The 23,512-nt window shown below is 33.5% G+C and overlaps 1 protein-coding gene across 3 annotated transcripts in view; it reads left to right on the plus strand.

Annotated features, from left to right (window-relative positions):
- LOC130452394 (protein phosphatase Slingshot) overlaps positions 1-23,512 on the plus strand; it is a 109,490-nt gene that overhangs the window by 67,122 nt on the left and 18,856 nt on the right. For all 3 annotated transcript variants that reach the window (XM_056791646.1, XM_056791645.1, XM_056791647.1), the window contains 2 exons: positions 10,857-11,032; positions 19,033-19,098. In XM_056791646.1, coding sequence (XP_056647624.1) covers positions 10,857-11,032; positions 19,033-19,098 — 242 coding nt within the window. The remainder of the gene's footprint in view (positions 1-10,856; positions 11,033-19,032; positions 19,099-23,512) is intronic.

Below are 23,512 nucleotides of genomic sequence, written 5' to 3' on the forward strand. Positions count from 1 at the left end.
TTTTCGAGTCCACACAGGCCACGGCTACATAAGTCCCTCAACAAATGTGCTTTCTGTACATATACGTGGCCTGATGTATAAAATAAAGTATCAGATGATCACGGGAAACGGTTCCATCAAGACATTGCTAAGATGAAAAAGAGATTTTCAAAGAAGTGGAATGCAAGAATGGTTTTTGAAACAAGACAGTTGTACCTCTAGGTATAAAAGGAAACCAAGCATCAAATAATGGTACATATCTCTATTATTCATTAATCAAATTAGATCAATGTCCATAAATTTTTTATTATCGAAAATACTACGTAGAAATGCGGGCCTCCCTCGAAAACGGTGGATGATAGAAGTAAACTGCAATTATATTTGGATTCATAACTAGAGCCGGAGTTTGTCAATTCTGTTTTGCAGATCAGTCATACTTAATGTTAAACAAAAAAAAATTCTGACGTTGTATTTTATATTCGTTGTTCGTCCACATGTACCATGACTAACGCGCGATCGTGCATTTCGTTTAATTGATGGTAATATCTAGAAAAGTGAAGTCATAAGATAAGATTGTATTTATCGTCAATACTTGCTTCACTAATGAATTTGTCCTTAAAAAAAAAATAATCTTTCGTACAGGACATTTGGAGCATATCAAGAAGTTTGCGAAAGTGAAAAAATTATTAAACCGGTAGCTGATTCATACTGTTATTGATTGAGAAGTAGATTGTATAATTGATGACCCATTTAAATGCAGACTTTCAATTATTCATTTTCGTTCGTTCGCCGAAAGTATTCTAGAAATTTTCGTCATAATGTCTCTTTATGGCGAACGGAGTTAAACAAATAGTAACTTTTTGTTAAAAAATCAATTGAAAAATAAATTTTTAGTTTGTATAGGTTGTCGCTGTAAAAGTTACGGATTGTTAACCATTGGGAATGCGCCGCTCCTGGTCTTCAGATAGTAGTGTAGATATAAGTTCTGATATAAGTTCAAAACCCTATAAATGTTTTTTATGCCACAGCAAGTCCCGGAACACCCTGTATTATTGAAAATTGTAGTTTCAGATAATAAAGAACAAAAACATGAATTTATGTAAAATATCCGTTCTCTATTTAATGCCAAGGTTTTATTTTATGAAGGATACTTAAATCCTTTATGTCTTATATAAGATCGCGGGTTCATAAATATACGGCCAATTGTAATTCTGATTAATAATAGTTTGTCGAATTATTAGTTTATCCGTTTATTGTTGATAAAAAATATTAACGTTTCGACTTATTTAGCTCTTTAGACCCGATACAAACAGAATTATTGCTTGTTGAAAGTTGATTAGTAATTTTCAAACGCCAAATTTTTCCATTTAGTGAGTGTCATCTACAGTTACAAGTTGACGTAGAAATTCGACTGATTTTGCTTAGACCAAGCCAATAACTCTTTGGAAATGTTTATTACGTTGATAACTTCTTCTATATCTCTAGTTACTTGGATGGTCGTTGAATACCATGCAATGAAAATCTCTTCCCAGTAGATTGGGAACTAGTTCGAGTTCATCCCATAACAAGAAAACCACTGTAATCCGTTTGCTTTAGTGTCAACCATTGCCTAGGTCATAAAAAGTAAACACAAACCAACCACCAATTTCCTCGCTTTTGTTATCAACGTATAGAATTAGGTTTAAAAGAATACCTACAGGCGTACAGGATGTGGTGAGATGGGTCAGGGCACGAAAAAGATTCTAGAGCACGCGCAGACCTGTAGGCAGACCACCAAAGAGGTGATAAGAGAACTGGAGTTCAGCTTCTCAGGAAGATTCAAGAAGAGGGCCAAACGTACAGGATTGAAAGAGGAAGAAGAAGAAGAATCCCTACACGGGATTGAAGAGTCGACAGAAAGTAGCTTTCGGGGATGCATCTTGTCACCTACCCCCAAGTCAACTTGATCTACACACCAGCAGGGTAATACCCAATTCCGTAGACACAACAGATCACCACAGATACATCAAAGACCCATGTTGTTATAAAATAAAACTATGAAATTAAGAGGAATATGTTCAGGCTTGGTAATGAGACCAAAATAACTAACGCAGCATCTAAGGCATTGAATTGGTTTGTTCTTGGAATAGTGCTCGCACAAACACAGCAATAGTTAATCTAGATTTTACCAGAAACAATTTGGAGCATAGAAGAAAGGACGCTGATTTGACGATGATACTACAACATAGTCCAACCTAGAGCAGTATTTAAAAGATCTACTTGATAGACAGAACTGGCTTATGATCACCGAGACTTCTTCTTTTGGAGAAGAGTAAATTTGTGAAATCGGATTCCAGGCGACGTCTTTCCCGAACTCTACAACCTATAGAATACTCTAGATACTCGAGTCCAATAGTGTTGTTCTGTTTTGAATATATATATTTTTTTTATTTTTCAAGTTTAATTTTATTTACTTTGCAAATGGTTCAAGATTTCAATTGTATTTTTGGCTAAATATTTGTCGCTTGTATATTTACGCACCGGGCTCTATAACAACGAAAATGTGGTTACAATCTTTGTGTTAATTGTACCATGAATGAAGTCAAAGATAAACCTTGTGGATACGTTACTCAAAAAGGGGCTCCTTGAAACTGGAAACCTGCATCATCGGCAATTCGTACTCTTATTTATGATTTATCGAATCCTCATTTACACGCATTGATTCTATCTAGTTTATCAGCTAACGCTCACTTTAATACCAGAAGTTATATTTGGACAGTCCATTTTTTGTCTCCTGAGACGCATAATAATTGTTTAAATTTATTCTCAATAATTTGATCATGAAACAAGTGTTTACTTTACTTTTATTGTTTGGAACGTTCTGAATGTGGGAAATAATAAGAAATGACAAATAAAATTTTTGTTGTCGATCTGATTCCGCTCCTGTTATAAATTAATTCAGAGAAAATTACATGGAAATAACTAACGGAAACTACGGAGAAATTAGTACCTGCATTTCTTGAAAAAGCCATCATACCAGGTAATAGTCTGTAATGGACATTAATCATTTATCCAATCATATGATCACGTAACACATACATCTTCTTAATTATTCGGAGCAATACGAAAAAAAAATGTACGAGGTTTGATGAAATAATACGTGAAATTATTTTACAGAGGGAGTTTCATAAGAAATGTCGATTTTGACATGTGTATTCAATATAAAAGGCGTTGAAGAAAAAATTATTATACACATTTTCTACGATTTTGCCGCAACCACTGGCAATATTATATTGAAATTTTCTACAAATATGTTTTGGCAGCTGATACATCCAATGAATCATCAATTACATAAAAAAATTTTTAACCAGCCGTAACTTGCGATAAAGGCTGGGTCACCACCAAGCTTCGTGTTGTCTCACACAAATTGGGCCCCGATATGGGCCAGAAGACCGTTTTGGCAAAAACCTCACCTTCCATCAATTCGTTTTTCGCTTTTTTTTCATATTTTTACGATTTGTACTGCGCGCTTCACTGTCAAGATTGAATCAGAATTATTTTTTATTTCTGTTATCGTTGATTTATCGACACCGAATTCGATAGATAATTTCTGACCTGATTCACCTTTTGTCAGCCGCGTTTTATTTTTGTTGACATGTTTTAACACAAATGCGGTATTTGATTTATTACGTGTAAATATGGCCATAGACTGCTCTGAATCATCTAAATAATCGATGTCTATACGACCACGTTTAAATTCAGCAATCCAATAAAAAATCTGTCTGGATAAAACTTTTAAAGCCATTTCTGAGCTTAGAAGTTATTTTCTTTTCATCAAGAAGCAATGAGAGATTAACAAATGAAATTGCTTTGAGTCCATAGTTTTGAAAATAACAAAAGTAGTTTCACTTAAATGGCTGTCACTTTTTTTGATTGATCGAAATATCATGAAATTTTACACATAGTTTTTTGAAAGTTGGTACTTCATAAACGTCATAAGGATTTGACAATGGTAACGCCATCTGTATGACAGTTACACGATTTATTGAGTGATGTTATAGTTCTAAGTGAACCAATACGATTCAAGGTCCAATTTCAATGGACAGACATACACTTATGAACCAAATACAAGTAACGAAACAATTTCTGAGATAATGATGGCTTCCGTTATACACGTTCTGAAAAAGATAATTTTATTTAAAGTAACAAAAATCGGTTCGGATAATTGACGTTTGGATTATCGAGGCTCTATTTCTCAATTTCTTTATATTTCAATATTTCAATATTTGCTTTTCGTATTTTCGTATTTTTTGTTTGATTGTCGTCGTTACCAAATGCCACTAAAATATTCGTCAACATTATGGAAATATAAATAATTTGTTTGTTATGTCTTTGTTATAGATATTAATTTACGATATGTGTTTAAAGCTTTCATTTTCTCATTTGATTTTATTTTTGACAATTGTGCCGCCTCTGTATTAACGTAAATTATTAAGCGTCTTCCTCCTTATAAGGCGAATCAAGCTTCTACTTACAGAATTATGTGTGTTCAGTTCAGGTGCCGTTGTACTATAGACAACTACAAGAAATTTGCACTTCAATCGGTAGCTTCCACGGACAATTACTTCTAATGGATTTACTTGATACATTCTAATAAAATGCTGTAAAGGAAAACGGACGAGTATCGTGTAATGTAGTAGGCGTATTAGAGTAGAAAACAAAAATTATATGTGGGATTTTTGTTTTTATTGAAAGAACTATCAACCCGCCTCGTATTCGCCCCAAGATATTTCGTCTTGATTTCAATCAAAATCGGTTATCTAACCTATAATAATCTCTGAATAAATATGAACCGGGTATCCCAATAAAACAAATCTGCATTCCTAGACTTCCAGAAAATTCGTAAATCACCATCACAAAGCTCGTTTGGAGATAACACAATTTGAAAATGTTTTGGTTTGCTGTGAACTTTAAGACGGTTGTCTGAAAAGTTCCTCACCTCAAGCTGAAGATGTCACTACAATTTCTTCTGCTTATTACTATCTGATAATAATAAAGTAAGTCGTTCTGAAGATTTTTTTTAAATGGTAAAAATCGAGTTGGGAGCTGTCGATAAATATTTGTTTTTGATACTGTGTACGACAGTAAACTTATGGATCTATGTATACGGATCCGAAACTAAACAACAATCGACTCTATGGGTCTTTCAAGATGAACCAAATCCAACAAAAGTTGTTCGTGCACGAAGCAAATGGTTTTTTCGGGATAACTGGACATGTCGTCATCGTACCGTTAGAGCAACATAGAGAGATCAATTCTGAATGGTAATCGAATCATTCTCTCACACATCAGTTTTGGCACCTAATCTTATTCCTGCAGATAAAAAATGAATAGCGAGGTCTACACCTGAAGAAGCGGTTGTACCATCGAATGACATGCTTTGGAGTTACTTCAATCGGAATGGAAAAAATGCTTTGACAATTGGTTCAAACGCATACAAAAGTATATTGATCTTAATGGACAATATTTTGAAAAACAATAAAACCATATCTAATTATAGATATTTGTTTTTATTTGTCTATATCAAAACTTGAGTAGGAACTTTAGTATCATCGAAAAAATTCACTTCACAATTCCGCTTTGTCCTTTAAGGCCATAGCGACTCGTCTAGTCAGTAATGGAATTCTTTGTCGATTGTCACAGACCAGAAAGATCTTTTTTCATTTGGGTATTCCAGAAGAATGTTTTCTATTAAATCTCTCATTTTCTTATAAGCATTGGTTTTTGCTTCCGGGTATTTCTCAAGATAACAAAAAAGATTTTTGGTACTAGGATAGGAGCGCCATTTGCAACAAGCAGTTCTTGTTGTTAAATGCTCTTGAACACTTTTTACAAAATCAAAGATTGTTATCTGCAAAGTTTGGAGGAGAAAGAAATTAAGGCTTCAATACTTGCCAAGATTGGCACACATCGAATGGTCATTGAAACTGATGCTAACTTTAATATATAATGAAAATCCTTTATATGTTTCCAATAAACACGTTTTTAGTGTTACCAACTTCCTTCATACGATGTGGAACCGTCGAATTGAATAAATTCTATAATAAGTGAATGTGGGCATCTTTATTATTTTAAATGGAACCTCCTGTATATAACTTATTTTTTTGGATGTAGCCAATTTGTGATTGTTAATTTTTATAATAAATCTGAATATTTCCGTTGAAAATAAGTAAATGTATAGAATTTACCGAAGAATATAAAAAAATCAAATAATATACAGGGGGTTGAATGAAAATACAAATAGAGGATAAAACAAATCATAATAACGGATGTATAGAGAAAAATAAGATACAGTAATTTTAATATGAACAATTGTACACAATTAATTAGTTTGAATTTGCAGAAGTCAGTAACTGCTCTTACTATATCAATAAACTGTTAGATGTTTCTAAATATTCTTGATTTCACCCATACAGGAAACCCCAGAGTTGACAAAGGTGCCAATCTTGGGCCAGTCCTGGGAAGCCGAGCTTAACTCATTTTCGACTATGCCAATGATTACCCAAGCTTGGGCCAACCCTGGATATCCCAGGCTTGACCATTCGTTGACAACCCAGACTTGGACCATTTTTATGTTGTTAATTATAGTAAGAGTAAGATTAGATATAAAAATTAATGTTTGCTTATTTTTAAAATCAAAAAAATCATATTGAATTAAAAATAAATGAAGAAATGAAATAAAGATAAAGAAGAAAAAGTTATGTAATGAATAAGTTTGGTATTTAACCTTGGCCCAGTCCTGGCAGTTAAGTTTGGCCCAGTCTTGGCGACCAAGCTTGGCCCAGAGTTCTATAAAGTTGGGCCAAGCTTAGGCCCTTGGAACTTTCCTCTATGGGCAGGTCGCTTCTGTTTCAAAATTAGTTTTCTTAATAATTTTTAAAAGATAAACATATTAAAAGATATAAGAAATAAGAAATTTAAACTGTTAGATTGAGATCATACTCTATTTAATCCGAAGGGAAAAAAACATTAACCACAGAATGGTAAAATCGAACTTCAATAACCCTACGATCGATTCTTATCAAATAATCGAATGCTATTTATAGTTAACACTCTATTTGCCATACAAGCTTTGTGGTATAGTGAAAGTACTGACAATAATAGTGAGATAATTACTACTGGCAGATAAAAATATTCATCGTATTGTTTGTAATGTAAAAAAATTATAACGTTTGCATATAAATATGCTAATGATTCTCAACGCTGCTGCGCCTATTGAATATCGTTTGCAATTCACAATAAATTGTCTATAATCGAGGTTGTTGACATTATTTCTCAGTATTCTGTACAGGGTGATTAAAAAATTGAACAGTGTTGAAATATTAAAATTTTATATTACAAGAAAATTAACCAAAAACTATGTCTCTTCATTCAATTTAGAGAATATTATGTGAATAAAGACAATTTCTTCAATTTCTTATTTTTCAGATATTTTGATATATTAATGCATCTAAATGTTGTTGATTTTAGGTCTCTTCTGTTTTAAAATTAGTTTTTTTTGATAGTTTTTAAAAGAAAGATACATTTTGACGTTTCGACTTTTCTTTAAGTCTTTATCAAAATATCTTTTTTTTTATCCTATAGCTTTTTACCTGTAAGAAAACTAAAGTCACCGTGTTTTACAAAACCTTGTATTTCTCTAGTACAAGATTTTCGTATCATCGTGGGTTCTGGAAGCCAGAGCTTCCTCATCTTACACGTGTAATTTTCTAACATTTCTTTTTTGATTGGTATGATTTTTCCTTTCTTTTTTCCTCTGATTCGTCTTTTTTTCAACTTTTTAAGCAAATTTTTGTATTATTTCCTCAAAGTTTTCCTTTGTTTCTCATAAACGTCATTAGAATTTGGTTCTTGTGGTTCCTTCACGTAATCTTGATCTTGCGGTAGACATATTATAGAAAATTGTCGATACAAACCTTTTTTTAACAACGTTATTTGTACGGGAACCAAACAGTTTTCCAACAAATCAATTTTTTTCTATATTTTTTAATCAAAGCGTCACGAATGTTTTTTAAGACGATTCTGTATCTCAAAACAAAAAAATATTTTGATAAAGACGTAAAGAAAAGTCGAAACGCCAACATTTATCTTTCTTTTAAAAACTATCAAACAAGAGACTAAAATCAAGAACATTTAGATGCATTGACAGTCAAGTTTTTAAAAGTTCTTCCTGATTCATCATGTAATGGAAGTGAAACTTTACCACTGGAACAGCACATTCTAACAGTTTCATCTTTGAAAGCATCGCAATTATTTCAGTCCTTGGCATACAACTAACTATATCTACAACAGAGAATCAGTTATCACGATTTTTCCTTTCCATAATTGTATTCAATACAGTATTATAAAGCTAAAACAATTTACCGCATTCCAAAAAACACAATAACAAGAAACAACATTATTCAGATGAGACGCCATTTCACTTATGAGATGTGAGCTATTGAAGGTTTTTGTCGATAAATGTTGTTATAACTTTCGTTGGACGTAAAACAGTGTGACCAACACATTCACAATTAAATTCCCTTGCCCTGAGAGAAATAATCACGCCCAAAGGTTTACTATCTATTTTTAAAAAAATTGTCGAACATCCTTTCGCATGAAATTTCGACGGCGAGCGGTCTGCATTTCTGCATTATGAATTCTTCTCACCTGCGATCGTTGTTTGTCTTTCTGAACGAACTCATACCTGAAGAGGAGTTTCAGCTGTTCTCAAAACACTTTTTGAGATTTTTTATTTCATGTAACTTTGCTGAACGGGGCCTTTGCTTTCGAGGACTTTTTTAAACAACGGTGTAAGAATTAAATCCAAAGAATTGAAAACTATAGTCAATTGGATTGGATATTGACGTGAGCGTTGAAACGGTATTACAGTATTCAGAGTTGGAACTTCATTACTGGAATGCTATATTTTGGGATTTTTTGACAAATAATCGTTTATTATTTCGTAAAAAATATGTTATTTCTAATAACTCCGTGAAAAGTAACAAACAAACTTACATTCACATTTATAATGTTTGGATAAAACAGCTCTACTGCTTTTTTTCATTCCTCTTTGTTTATGACTACTTCACGCTAATTCTCTGTTCCTACTCTTCTTAAATTTTCTTTACATGCTTCTATAGATGTTTACCGTTTACACTCTCATTTCCTTGTCTCTCATTCTCCCTTCAATAAGCATCTTTTCACGCAACTATCTTCATCCATTTCGGCTATATGTCCCATCCAACGAAGTCTTTTTGGTCTGACCACATCCCCCATCTCAGCTGGTCCACACAGTAGTATCCTTCTTAGTACTTTTCCTTTCTATATGCTTATCCATACAACATAGTTGGTTGTATAACTGTCTTTTAAAAGCGGCTCTGAAATATCCTTTGATCCTCCTAGGGTTTCAAAAGTTTTTGTTTCCTCGACTACCCTGTTTTCATCTTCGTTTGTCACTGTCAACTCAAGGTGCTCTAATTCCTGGACTATATCAAGTCAGTACTCCATGTTTTGCTCTGTCGTTACTTTTAAATGGTTGTGAAGTTATTCAAATCCCTTCCCATCTCCGTATATTTGGACTTTGGTATTTTCAAATAGAAGAAACATTATTTCTGGATTCTTTTTTGTACCACAGCAACTTCGTAGATAAGGATGTGTGTTTGGTTGTTGTAAATAATTCCCTGGGGATTCGGATGCCACCACTCCTCACGTTCATTTTAAGTAAAATGATAATTAGATAGTTTTTTTATTGAACTATCATTAAATATACAAAACTTGTGATAAGGTACAAAATTACAAACAGGTGAAGTGGGGTGAAGTGGCTGCTTCAAGTTGGGAATGTTAATTTATTTATGAAATCCTAATAGTAAATGTAAAGTTTAGCATTATTGTGCCTAATAATAATTGAGGTATCTCTATCTATCTGCGAAGATCTGCATCGCAGTGACGATTCTAGAAATGTCGAAAAAAATCCACAAAGCGGTACTGAATGATCGTCGTCTGAAAGTGCGCGAGCTAGCAGACGTGCAGCTGTGCGTAAGATGGGTGCTGATTTTACTCACAATGGAACAAAAAGCGTTTGGTTAGGTTAGGTTGAATTTCTCTTAGGTTGGTAATGCTTCACAAAGATAAAGTCGAATTTTGAAGCCGTTCTACAACCATGGATGAACGTGGATGGACAGAAACGAGAGAACCGGCTCCAAAGAAGGCAAAGACTGTTTAATCAAGACATGCGTTGTTGCAATGACCAAAATTAATGAATTGAGGTTTGAATTGCTACTTCGTGCACCCTATTCGCTGGAGTTTAATCCCCTCTGATTATTTTCTGTTCCTAGACTTGGAAACAATAGCTCCGTGGTCAAAGATTTTCCAACAATAAGAAGGTGATGTAGGCAATTAATAATTATTGATTGAGGACTTTGACGATTCTTATTATAAAAAGTGTATCGAACTTATTGAACATAACTGGGGAAAGCTAAAAAAATCAATATATTTTCAAAATTTGTGAGACCATCCTCGTCGTAAATCACCACCACAAAACCACATAGTACAATTAGACAATCTTTAAGTTTGCGCTATAGTCTAAGATGGTTTTCTGGAAAGTATCCGATCTCAGCCTGAAGATGTCAGCACTTATCAATTTAGAATGGGAAATATTATTTGTGAGATTCTCTCAATACAGTTTCAATAATTTTGGACACTAAGTTTCGGTTTGACAAACATTTATTAACGAACTATATTTGGTTTTTGAAAGGCCATACTCCTATTTAGATTTAGAGAATTTTTCTGATATGTTTTTCTTTATAAATCGTCCCGATTTTAGGTCACTTAGGTCAATTATTTTTTTTTTGTTCCAGGCAGTGAAACTTGAGAGTGTTCATCCAACGAGAACCAGATATTTAGTTGTCGTTTCGAGAATGGGTGCGAGAGGCGAAGAATCGTGTCTTTTGGGCATCGATTGCAACGAAAAAACCACAGTCGGTCTTGTCTTGAGGGTTATGGCAAACACACATATCACTTTAGACGGAGACGGGTAAGTTAGTTATATTCACCGCTTTCGTTAACGAGAAATATATTTTGAATACAATTTTTGATAACTTTATTATTGCATAAAATTTACAAATATTAAGGTATCATTATATCGAAGAATCGCGACCCTTTTAGGGATTGTAGATTATTAAGTTATCGAGTCTTAGGTTCGATTGGCCGTATACGGATACAAAATAATGTCTTCCACTCCAAATATCACGTGTTTTATTATTGGTGAGCAAGACGATTGAGTTTTTTCAAGCTCTATTAATTCGTCTTTGATTTTATTCTGCTCCCACGAGGCAAAAAGTCTAACCGCAACGCCCTCTTCTTGCTCCGGGCACATTTAAGCTGATAATACTTCTTAACTTCCCTGGGCGACATTGCCATTCCGTAGATTCCATGGTTTGATTGTGGTACAATGTAAACATGCCATTATTTGGCTTAAAACGTGCCACAAAAGAAATATGAAAACACTGTTCAACGCCTAAAAGGTTTTGTCGTAATACAAATTAGTACGAAATCATTAATTCCAATTTTTTGGTCATTTTTCTCCACAAAATCTTACGAGTCGAGGTGCAACTAAAATAAAATATTGAAATATGTCGAAACGACACGTTTTGTTTTGTTATGAAGTACGCTCAACAGCAAAAAAACCCCATACTAATAATCGATAGTATAATTTTTTCAAATTATGGTAAGATTTGATTATTTTATGAGTTATTTACACAAAATGTGCCGAAAATGTTCTTCTACTACGGCGAACGCCTCCAACACTAGCAGGCATCGAAGAAATCCAATTTTGGATTTAATCCTCTGGCATAGGATCCCATTATTTATAAATTTCAATTTGGAGCTTATTTAAGTTAATATCCCACAAATGCTATATGGGATTCATATCGGGAGATCGTGTAGGCCAGTCTAGAACTGTGATCCCCACTTGCTCCAAGTATTCGGTAACATTTTTTAAGATAAGTGGAAGTATCCTACATCAAAATGAAATTGTTATAAATAAATAGAGCAAATGAGATCACAGCCTCTAGGAGCACTTCACATTGAAATTAAGTCCATTCTAAACCATAACTCCATTCAAACGATTCAAAGTGATTCGCGACAAGTACATTGAGCAAATCACCTCCCTGATCGTCTCCACACTCTGTTTTGATCGTCAACAGTTCCCCATTGCTCTTCAGTCCAGCTGCCAGCCATCAGTGACCCCTAAGTGCATCGTGCATGGTAAACTTTGCTACTTTAAGTGTTTCTCTGTAAAGTATCGTACGATTCGGCCTTGTTTTGCCAAGGCAGCAGCTCGGGCTGCATCTACATTCGAAGGAACCATTATTCCGGACCATAATTATCAAATCTGATGGTCCACTAATCCTGAAGGGATTAGTTGAATGGACTTAGAACCTAAATTCTAAGCAATAACTAGATTACACACAAAAATAAACATCGCTGTGTCCGATTTTTTTTCTGTTGAGTTTATTAGCAAAATACACTTTAGTCGTAATTCAAGGTCTTAATTTATTGCTTATTTTATTCGAAACGGTTTCGTCGGAATCACGTAATTGTAAAATTATAGGTGAAACAAGCTTAGAAATAATTAACAGGTAGACACACCTCGAAAGGTGTGAAAACTTGTGAATTTATCTTATGTGAAAAGAAAAAAATAATGTGTATAAATGAAACTTATACAAATTTATTCAAATCATTGAAAAATTCTTATGTTTGTGGACTCAACTTTCGTCAAATGTGTTTTAATGCTCCCTGATTTCGATTCTAATGAATAGAGTACTTGGATATTGATTCTATTAAATAACGAGACTAAAGAAAAAGTACGTATGCTTCAAAAGTTAGTCATCTGTTTAACCTTAATCCTACTCTTTCGAATGCGATGTCTTCCGTGTCTGTAGACAAACCAGCCTAGCCGTTGCTTCCGTTTGTATAGGGGCAGTTTTTTATTTGCTTGATGTTAAAATCGCAAGGATTGTTGCGAAACTTGTAAAAACTGCAACCAAAACTTATAATTTATTGAAACAAGTGGAATGCAAAATATTGACTTGACAAAGAATGTGTGCAGAAAATTTACATCAAAATTTAATCGTGCGAAAAGCCTCACATTTGAACAATAAGCTCGCAAAAAAATTTGTATTGACACTTTGATGGCGATTGAAAATGATTCAAACTTATCTTGAAAAGGTAATAACGTGTAACGAGTCTTGGTTTTTGCGTACGGTACTGAAACAAAAAGCTAATCCATGCTCTGGAAGATTTCAACTTCGCTAAGAGCCAAAAAAGCAAAAACGACCAAATCAAAAATTAAAGCAATGATGATTGTTTTTTTATATACCTTCACTGGGTTCCTCAATGTGAAACTGTTGACCCACATTACACATTCTTAAATTCACGTTCTTACTGAAATCCGTGAAAAAATAAGTAAAAAATGATCCTAATTGTGGAAAGAGAAGTCGTGGCTTCTTTCTAGCCAAGTACAACATCCCAGTGTTAGACCACCCACCTTATTCGCCGAATCTTGCACCGTGCGACTTCTACCTCTTTCTGGTTAAATCTGCATTAAAAGAAACAAGATTTGAGTCTGTTGTCTGTTGAAAGAGTGGAAAGAGACTGATGAAAAAATCACTTTTTGTTATAATGAAGCTAAAGATAACGCGAAATTTATACAAGCTCTAGAAACGAAATGTCACTTCTTATATTTGGATGATCCGGTGAGAAATTTCATATATAAACATAGATTATTTCTTTCGTCTTAATTATTTTTGTATTTTCATGATTAAATATTTTTTTCTGCTACTTTCTAAAGGTTTCTAGCCGACGTCAGCATCCCAAGGTTAAACCATATGCCCTTTTCGATGCTTTCCCATCACTGTACTTTTTAAGCATAGTGCTACTCTATAAGGGCTCATTTCCAAGGTCTCAGAATGGTGAGGGGAAAATTACGTTTAATGGTGAGGGTGTGACAAGAATGTGCCGGGTAGTGATCAAATATGGTGTTTTGTAGAGTGTTGTTAGAATACCGGTGACTGGTAGCATCCGGCGACATTCTAGTAGATCTTTGCAGCCCACCAGAACCCTAGAACTCACAGTTCCCGAGAGAACTCTTACTTTGTGAAAACTACATTGAAAGAAATAAGATTTGATTCCGTTGAATTTGTAAAAAAGAAGCAGCACATTTCACAAGGAGTTGCCAGAAAAAGACTTGACGTCAAAAAAGTAAACCAGAGCTACGCAATAAATTAATAATTTAGTAAAGTACTTGTATTTAAAAGGGTTAAGAGGTAAGCAGATTTACAAAGATATGCTTAATACTCTTGGTGATCAATGTCCTCCGTATGCTACCGTGAAAAATTGGACTGCAAGCTTCAAAAGAGGTAAATTTTCCATTGAAGATGATGACCGATCGGGAAGGCCAGTTTCTGTGTCAGTCCCGGAAAATATCGATGCAGTTCATGACATGATTTTATCAGACCGTCGAATTGAACTAAAACGGATATATGAAGCACTGAATATTTCATACGAACGCGTTCATCATATAGTTCACGTCAATTTGGACATGAGAAAAATTGCTGCAAAATGGATCCCCAAATTTTTGAATGTTGATCAAAAGCGTGCGAGGGTAGAAGCATCGCGTTCGATCTGTGCTCGATTTGAAAACGATGTAAAATTCTTAAACCGAATTGTTATTATAGATGAGACTTGGTAACATTTCTACGATCCAGAAACAAAGAAACAATTGATGAAATGGCGACAATCTTAAGAAGTTTCGTGTCCAAAAATATGCTGGAAAAGTTCAGTTTTTTGGAATTGCCATGGAGTAATCATGATTGATTTTTAGGATAAGGGTAGAACAATAACTGGAGATTACTAATCGACATTACTGACCACTTTACGGGAAAAAATTAAAGAGAAAAGACGCGGAAAGCTAGCCAAAGGTGTTTGGTTTTGGCAGGACAACGCCCCTGCTCACAAATCTCATGCTGCCATGCAATAAATTCGTGATTTAGGGTTTGAATTACTAGAACACCCCCATTATTCACCAGATTTGGCTCCGTACGACTAACATTTCTTTCCTCAACTGAAAAAAAGTTTAATAGGTCGTAAATTTTCTTCCTGTGGAGGTCTGGTTTGCAGAGCAAGAAGAAACATTTTTTTTTTGAAAGGTCTAGAAACGTTGCAGGTTCTCTGTAATAAATGTATCCAATTAATCGGAGAATATGTTGAGTAATAAAATATTTTGACATTGAAATTTTGTTTGGTTCTATAGTAGGCTAAGAATTTTTTAATATATCCTCGTATATTGTTGAGGATATAAGTTGATAAGTAAGTTTTCACGACGTCGATTCCGTTATTTATTAGCTGAACCATCTTGTATAAAATAGAACTCGTCGGTCTCTCTCTCACGATCGATTTCCGTCTTTGAATCAAAACCGCGTAGAAAATGAAAAACGGAGTTTACATTAGCGTTGGATGAAAGGCGACAAGTGGAGCGCGTAATGGACGTCGATTGTATTCGTCATTAATTATTTATGTATGCGTCGCCGATTTCAATTAACGATATCATTTTTTAAAAATAACTTTCCAAATAAAGCCATCAATTGATTCGGTAAAATAAACGAAAGCAATCATTCAAATTCTTGGTCAAAATGTTATTCTACGATGTCGAGTTCGTGAATCATGTTTTTATTTCAACGTCATTCCCTTTAACCCCTTCAATTTTTAAAGAAAATGTCTCAAAAGACGAGCCCAACAACTCCATTCAGAAACGCGCTGTTACTTTAAACGTGGACAGATCATTTTTTATCGTTTTGCACGATTTGGGGCCGCACCCTTACTCAGTTGGTGCAAGAATTGATAAAACTGATCTGCATTTTGATGGACATGTCAACAAGCAAAATTGCCGCTACTAGAGTGCATTCAATCCAAAAGACAAAGGAGACACACAGTGAATTTAGAGTCCAATAGATCTCTGCCACAAATTCGTGAAATTTTTCCAGGCAAATTGATCTCCTAGAGAGGTGACATGAATTTATCCCCACGCAGTCTCGATTTAACACCTATGGACTTTTTCCTTTGGGGTTATATCAAATCTAGAGTTTAAGCTTACCAACCGACTTCCCTGGCACAATTTAAAGAAAATAACCTTCACGAAATTTCAGTCATCACGAAGAATACATTCAGAGTCAATTTTTGTGCTCGATTAAATGAATATCGTGAGCGCACCGGTTTACATTCGAATGATCTCATGCAAAATATTTAGCTCGGAGAAAAAATTTACCTCAAAATTAATCTATAGAATTAATTTTGATCTTATTGAACAGAAATGCCATCAAATGGTATGGGAGGTATGGGAGCTTGTTCAAATGGGTCCTTATTAGAGAAAGAAAAAACATCGGTATACCACTCTCTATTTCTCTTCACTCTATTCTGATTAAATTGCCATGATGTCGAAAGTTTAGAGTGGTGATATCGGCAAAGAAATTCGAAACGAATAGAGAGAGAGATAAAGAGTTGTATATCGATATTCTTTCTTTCTCTTCCAACAGTATAATTCCACGTACATGCCGCTACGAAAACAGAACCGAACACTGTGATAGCTTGGGCAGTACATCAACTGTTTTTCAAGCAGAAATATATTCAATTGATTTGTCGAAAGAGTTATAGGAAACAAGAGATTATCACCTTATCCGACAGTCAAGCAGCCATTAAAGCTCAGAATATCATGGTTTGAAGTACCATTTGTAGAACCTGAATCGTTTGTGGAATCAGCTACGGGACAATAGAAAAAAGTATTAGAAAAAAGAGGTTACTGGAATAATCTACAGGGGTTTAGACAGGCAAAGATACTCTTGGGAATCGAGAAACAAGGAAGATCTATTGACTGCATCAACCTTAATAATAAATCTATGAAGATTAGAGGAAGTCTTCGCTTCAAATACATACTAGGAGACGTTAGGTTTAGAAGAAGGTGCAACGTGCAGCTTGTGCTAAGTAGACGACGAAACCGTTATCAAAGTGCAAGAAACTCCTTGGAGCGTATGAAATAGTAGATGAAGATCTTTTGCAGCTGAAGCCATTCCACTTATTGAACAAGGATACGATACATTCTTTGGGTCTCAGTATATTTAACACTCAAACATAGTTCGGTTTATATAGTCACAAGGAAATCCATTAATGGAAAATGACGGTTAAGAAATAAAAATATTAATTAAGCTTTGCGTTTGTTTGAGTAAGAAATCGTTAGGAGTAGCGTTAAAAACATTTTGACCTGTCCTCGTATATTAGAATTTGTTATTTATGTAGCGAAATCAGTGTATTCCATTTTCGGTATATAAAAGCGAAGTTCATAGACAACAAATTGAAAATAAAGGAGGGATGAAAAAAAGCTGTTGGTTAATTATTTTTGTACCGAAAATAAATTAAAGAGAATAATATCATCATTCAAACAACACATTTTTCCAAAAATAATTTCACTAAACTATTTTTCTCTAATTGTTAATAGCGTTTCTAATTATTTTTTATTTTATACAAAGACTTCATAAATAACTATGTAGTTCACATTTTATTTTTAACGTAAAAAACATTTCCAATAATCTCAGATTCTCATCTTTGGTTTGAACAACTTTCAATACGAATGATACACGTGACTTGTTTGATGGAAGGTCATCGAGATGTCAACATCGCAGAACTAACTTGACGTAGTTAAACGAAGCCAGGCTGTCTGGTTGGTCAAAGTATAGAATAGAGGTGGGCGAAAAGTAACGGCTTCTATTAAAAAACAGTTTCGAAAGATTTTCTAATGTAATGTACTAAATTTATGGATTGTATCGGAATATTTTTATATGTGCACGTAAATTGTTAGAATCGGAAATTTTTACTTACCAATGACAGATGTCAATAGGTTTATATGCAAAATTTTACACTAATCAATGATCGAGTTGATACGAGGATGGCTCCAGAAGTACCTGGCTCAACAAAGAAAACAGAAAATAAATTATGAAGATAGATTCTACCCCCGGGCAGTCAACGCTCAATATCGATTCTTTGATTATCCATTTTGCGATGTCAATTGCTACAACTATGCAGAATATGATTTTTCTTTCTCGCGACTTCAGTCCAAACTGATTTTTGGTCTCTACTCTACGGTTCTTCACTCATTTCCAAAATAGTATATGATTTAACCGTATTATAGAGTCATATCAACAACATTTATTTATTATATACATTTCCGGCTACCTCAATTGATTTTTTTTTAAATTTTAAGTGGGTCGAATTTATTAACCAAACAAAAAGTAATAAATTATATGCCACTTTTGACAATGAGAATTACAGTTGCTTTTTTCGCAGTTGTATTTCGACAACAAATTACACATAATTAATATTACATCGTTCATTTCTATTGTCGTAAGAACCGTTAGATCTGTAAATGTATTACGATACGTCAGGATCGGACTTAGCTCGTTATTCAGAATTAATTAACTTGGTATTGTTTAAACTATACCATTCATACGATAACAAATCATTTAATTAGCCTCGTATGTAACTAATTGAACGACTTTATATAACCAGGTCATTGTTTTTCTAATTTTTTCATATCGGCTTCAGTCGCAAACTTCATTCCCATTATATATTAAATACTAAAAATGAAAAAAGTAAATGAAGACTTGACTTGTTTTTTAAATAAATGATTAAAATACTGGCCAGTTATTATATTTAGAAAAAATAATTGAAAAAAAACAGTTTATTATCAGGGAGTACGAGTTTTAAACAAAATGGCGGTCTGGAGTTGCGAGGTTTTCCATTTAGACTTTTCTTTAGGTTTTTACGAGTTTTCCCGTTACGTTCAGAAAAAACTTTCAATGTAGTTTTCATTTCATGGAATCTAAAGTTGTAAATTAGGGTAAGGTCTGGATTATAAGGTGGCATTAGGCAAAGCAATTCTTCTGGACCATTTTTTCATTAGATTAATATCGAGTTTATTTTTTTCAGAGGTTTCAGTATCAGCGTCTGTGATAGACATCATATATTCAAACCAGTTTCAGTACAGGCAATGTGGTAAGTACAAATATATGTCAATAATTGTCACGTTTACTGTAATTCATCAAATGAGTTATGATCTACATTACCGCAAGTTTAATACTATAATTTCGCGAAATCAGACTAGTGAGCGGACTTCTAACCGGACACTGCCATCTGAGACGTCACTTTCATACCATGAGCATCATGGATGATCCGGTGTGCATGGAGAAGGACGAAACTGTAAACCTCGTTATCTGTTAGTGTCCTGCACTCACATGGTCGCGATTTAAACCCCAGTACCTGCCTAAATACATCAAAGAACATTAAACAACATCGGACTTTGGTAAAGTCAAGTGGGGCACGACGGGCTTATTTGAAAGCCTACGGCCGCCCACACCTACGAACCTAGAACTATACTATAATTTATCTACGGCTATAACTATACTAAGGCAAAATTGACAATCATATGAATCTATAAAGGGATTTACACGCGAATTGCATGCAATATTTTTTCTTCTAGCGAAAATTTTATCAAAATACACAAGTTATTTATTTTCTTTATAAAATATGTTATATATTTATTAAGATTTTGAACATTTTAATCAAGATTAGAACAAATTAACAAAACAACACGAATTTTTCTCTTCGGCATGTGAAAATAATTATTACTACGTAAGGAGAAAAATAATAAAAATGGCATCAGCGCGACTTGAACCTAGGACCTCCCGCATGTGAGTCACTACACTACGGAGACCTTAATAATACGTTTTGAAGTAATAGTTTAATAGCCAGAACGTGAAGAATATTTAAAACTTTAACGCGGTTCAACCCGTGAACCCAGTTCTTTTGTTCTTTTATATATTGCCGATGGTGTGGAATTTGTTTTGCCACAATCTAACTAATAGAAAAGAATACATCATATAAAGAACTTACTAATAATCGAATTCTGAAGATAACTGATAATTATTATAAATTAAAAGGAAAACAAATTAACAAAAACGCTAAAGAGAAATTAACAAACTATAACGGTTTACTCTCTTGATTTTTATATAAAAAAAATGCACAAATACAAACAATTTCCATTATCAAAGAAAACCCTTGAATAAATTATTTAATTGACTATTAAAACCATTTAATTATTGTATGTAATACCCTTATCGTTATTAACAAGCTTCGGGAGAGGTGGCAAAATATAAAACTAGGAAGATTATCTAGAAAACCGGTAAATTTTTGGTAGATATTTTCGAAAAAAATATATGAAAGCGTTTGTTTCGTTCATATTCAAACCGCCCTCGTATATCATAGTAGATACTATTGATTGTGGAATATTTAATACGTGAATTAATAGAAGATAAAAAAATATTTTTCCGTTATTAAAATCTTTATGAAATATCGATGAATTTCTTTATTATTTTAGCTTTTATTTCGACAAGATCAAAGTGGTTTCTCATTGAACTGTTGTGCCAAAACTCTAAAACAGATGAGGCCTTAAATGGAGACGCTTCGCGTCAGAAAATAACGCGTGGTGGTGCCGGGCGTCTTTTTATAGAAGCGCCTCGACGGCTAGATACTCGTACGGTCGACACGCGTCTTAATTGGACTTATAAATTCTATCGACGAAATTGGCAGACGGACGAGTGGGAGATCTCGTTGTTATTATTTTTTTAATAAAATTCATACGAATTTATATATAATTTGAAAATGGTTATTTTTTAAAAGAATAACTTTTTTCAGGTCGAATGAAACAGGCAACTTACACCCGATAAATTTATTATCGTGCGTGTTTTCTGTTCATTCAATAAAAGTGCCTTGAGTGGGGTTCGTCTAAACTAATGCAGTCAGAAATTACCGAACAGTGTTGCCTTGCAAAATCCTATTAACAACCTAATCAATTTGTTTTATCACCCTATTTTTAATTGGTCTATTATTTCTTGAATCATATTTCCCTGCCAGCCCTGCTCAAAAACTGTTATTGCAATTGCAACTATTTACGTGACATAATTTGAGAAAATATTTTCTTGCACTAAAAATACAATGAAAGAGATTTTCTAATTTTTTGAGATATGATACTATTTCTGATATTATGACATTAAAAAGCAATTTTTAAAAAAATTAACCCAATTAAGTTGATATTTGTACAAGATAATCGATTACTTCAACAAATTTTGCGCATTTTTTATGTCACATGCTTTTAATCTATGTCTTCAAATAAGAGTTGGGGATGAGTGGGAATTTGTTATGAAAAAACTGTAAATCCGGTTCTGTTTAGGCGATGTTTAAAAACTTGATGTTATTAGAAAGAAGTTTGGTCTAGATATGCAAAATATATAAATTCTAAGCAATTAAATTAGGAACGCGAATGGCGTTGTTTCATATATTTTATAGTACAGGCAAATTAGGCGATTTTGAGCTTAAACCTTGAATTAAATTGGGTCTAGCAACTCTTAACAAAATTCCGACCACGGATTTTCCAAATTTTGGGACATGAAGCTCAAAAAAATTTTGAAACGCGAATAACTCGAAAACTACGACGAATTCGAAAAAAACTGCTGTACCAAAAAATGTAAAGTAAAAAATTCTGTACAAAAAAGTAAGTCAGGTATTTGTTCCTAATGTCAAAATTTTCACCTTAAAATGGGTTTATACACTCAAAAAAAAGTTGAATCGCGAATAACTCGAAAACTACGACGAATTCGAAAAAACTGCTCTAACAAAAAATGTAAAGTAAAAAATTCTGTACAAAAAAATATTCCAGGTATTTTTTGCTAACCTCAAAATTTTCACATTAAAATGGATTTATATACTCACAAAAATATTGAATCGCGAATAACTTGGAAACTACGACGCATTCGAAAAATTGCCTTAACAAAAAAATGTAGACAAAATTTTCTACCAAAAGGTATCCCAGGTATTTGTTCCTAACCTCAAAATTTTCACATCAAAATGGATTTATATACTCACAAAAATATTGAATCCCGAATAACTTGAAAACTACGACGAATTCGAAAAATTGCCTTAACAAAAAAATGTAGAAAGAATTTTCTACAAAAAAGTATCCTAGGTATTTTTTGCTAACCTCAAAATGTTCACCTTAAAATGGGTTTATACACTCAAAAATATTTTGAATTGCGAATAACTCGAAAACTACGACAAATTCGAAAAAACTGCCGTAAGAGCAGAATTAATAATAATACAACAAATTTTCTGATAATGTACAATGCGAATATACTAAATTCAAATGACGTATCGAAACAAAAAAAAAAAAGAATTTATAGAGTAGTTCCGATTATCTAATAGATCTGACAACACTGTTTAAGATTTCTGACTGGGATTAAATAGAACTCACTAACCTTGGACGTACGTACACAAGTACATATATGCCAAAAGATTGCAAATCCGTATAATGACGTTGAGATGAATAGAAAAGAAAAATCGTTTCGCTAGACAGTTGCAGTGCGTGACGAAATAATTTACATTGAAAAAAAAATTATTTTATTTTGTTATTGCAGAATTATTTTTGTATTCTCAATAAAAATAATCACTACGATTAAATTCGGTTAACTAGTGGCTCATTTTGGATTTAAATCGACCAAATTGGATAGTGGGATTATTAGGTCAGGATATTAATGGTGCACTCTCGATTAATGTACCAAAAACTAATGCACGATACATAAACCAGATGGTATACGAACGTAGAAAAAAAAATTACGTAACTCTTCATTATTATACGAACTTTAATACTTGAATACCGATGATGCAATGGATTGTAAGCGGCAATAAAATTATAATAGATTTTTTTTAATGTTTGAAGTTTACTGACTTTGTTATTTATTTATGGTATGGACTTAAAAAAATTGTTAAGGTAATAAAAGACATAAATGTTGCTGTTAAAGTAGATTTACACAGTGTGAAATAAATTCATTACGTATTGTTTATATATTGCACAAACTTTTCAAAATTGAACACATCACGTGAACCATGAACAGTTTTCTGACCGCGGTGCTGCTGAATTTTTGCTTGTAACTCAAATTTTCGAACGTTCTCGAGCACTTGGACAAACCACACAAACAAAGCCGTGCAGAGGAAGCAAATCCTATATTGGTGCCAAAAAGGAACCAATAAATACGATAAATATTGTCAGTCTTTGTACATACGTTAAAAAAGTTTTTTAGGACCTTCGTAAAACTCTGGGTTTGAGTACAAAAAATTTTGGCACTGCATTTTCAACATCTCCTTTGAATCCAAAATTTTTCCCATGCTAGAATTCCACCATAGATGTATGTTTAAAATCGACCTTTAACTATCTAGGAATAACGTTGGAACAAACAACCAGAGAGAGGATAAAGGATAGGATACAAAAGGGCAATCAAGCCTATGAAAGAAACAAAAACTAAAACAAAAACATTACCAAAAAAAAACAAAATAAAAATGTACAAAACCCTAATAAGAC

The sequence above is a fragment of the Diorhabda sublineata genome, chromosome 1 (assembly GCF_026230105.1).
Source record: "Diorhabda sublineata isolate icDioSubl1.1 chromosome 1, icDioSubl1.1, whole genome shotgun sequence".
Lineage (NCBI taxonomy): Eukaryota > Metazoa > Arthropoda > Insecta > Coleoptera > Chrysomelidae > Diorhabda > Diorhabda sublineata.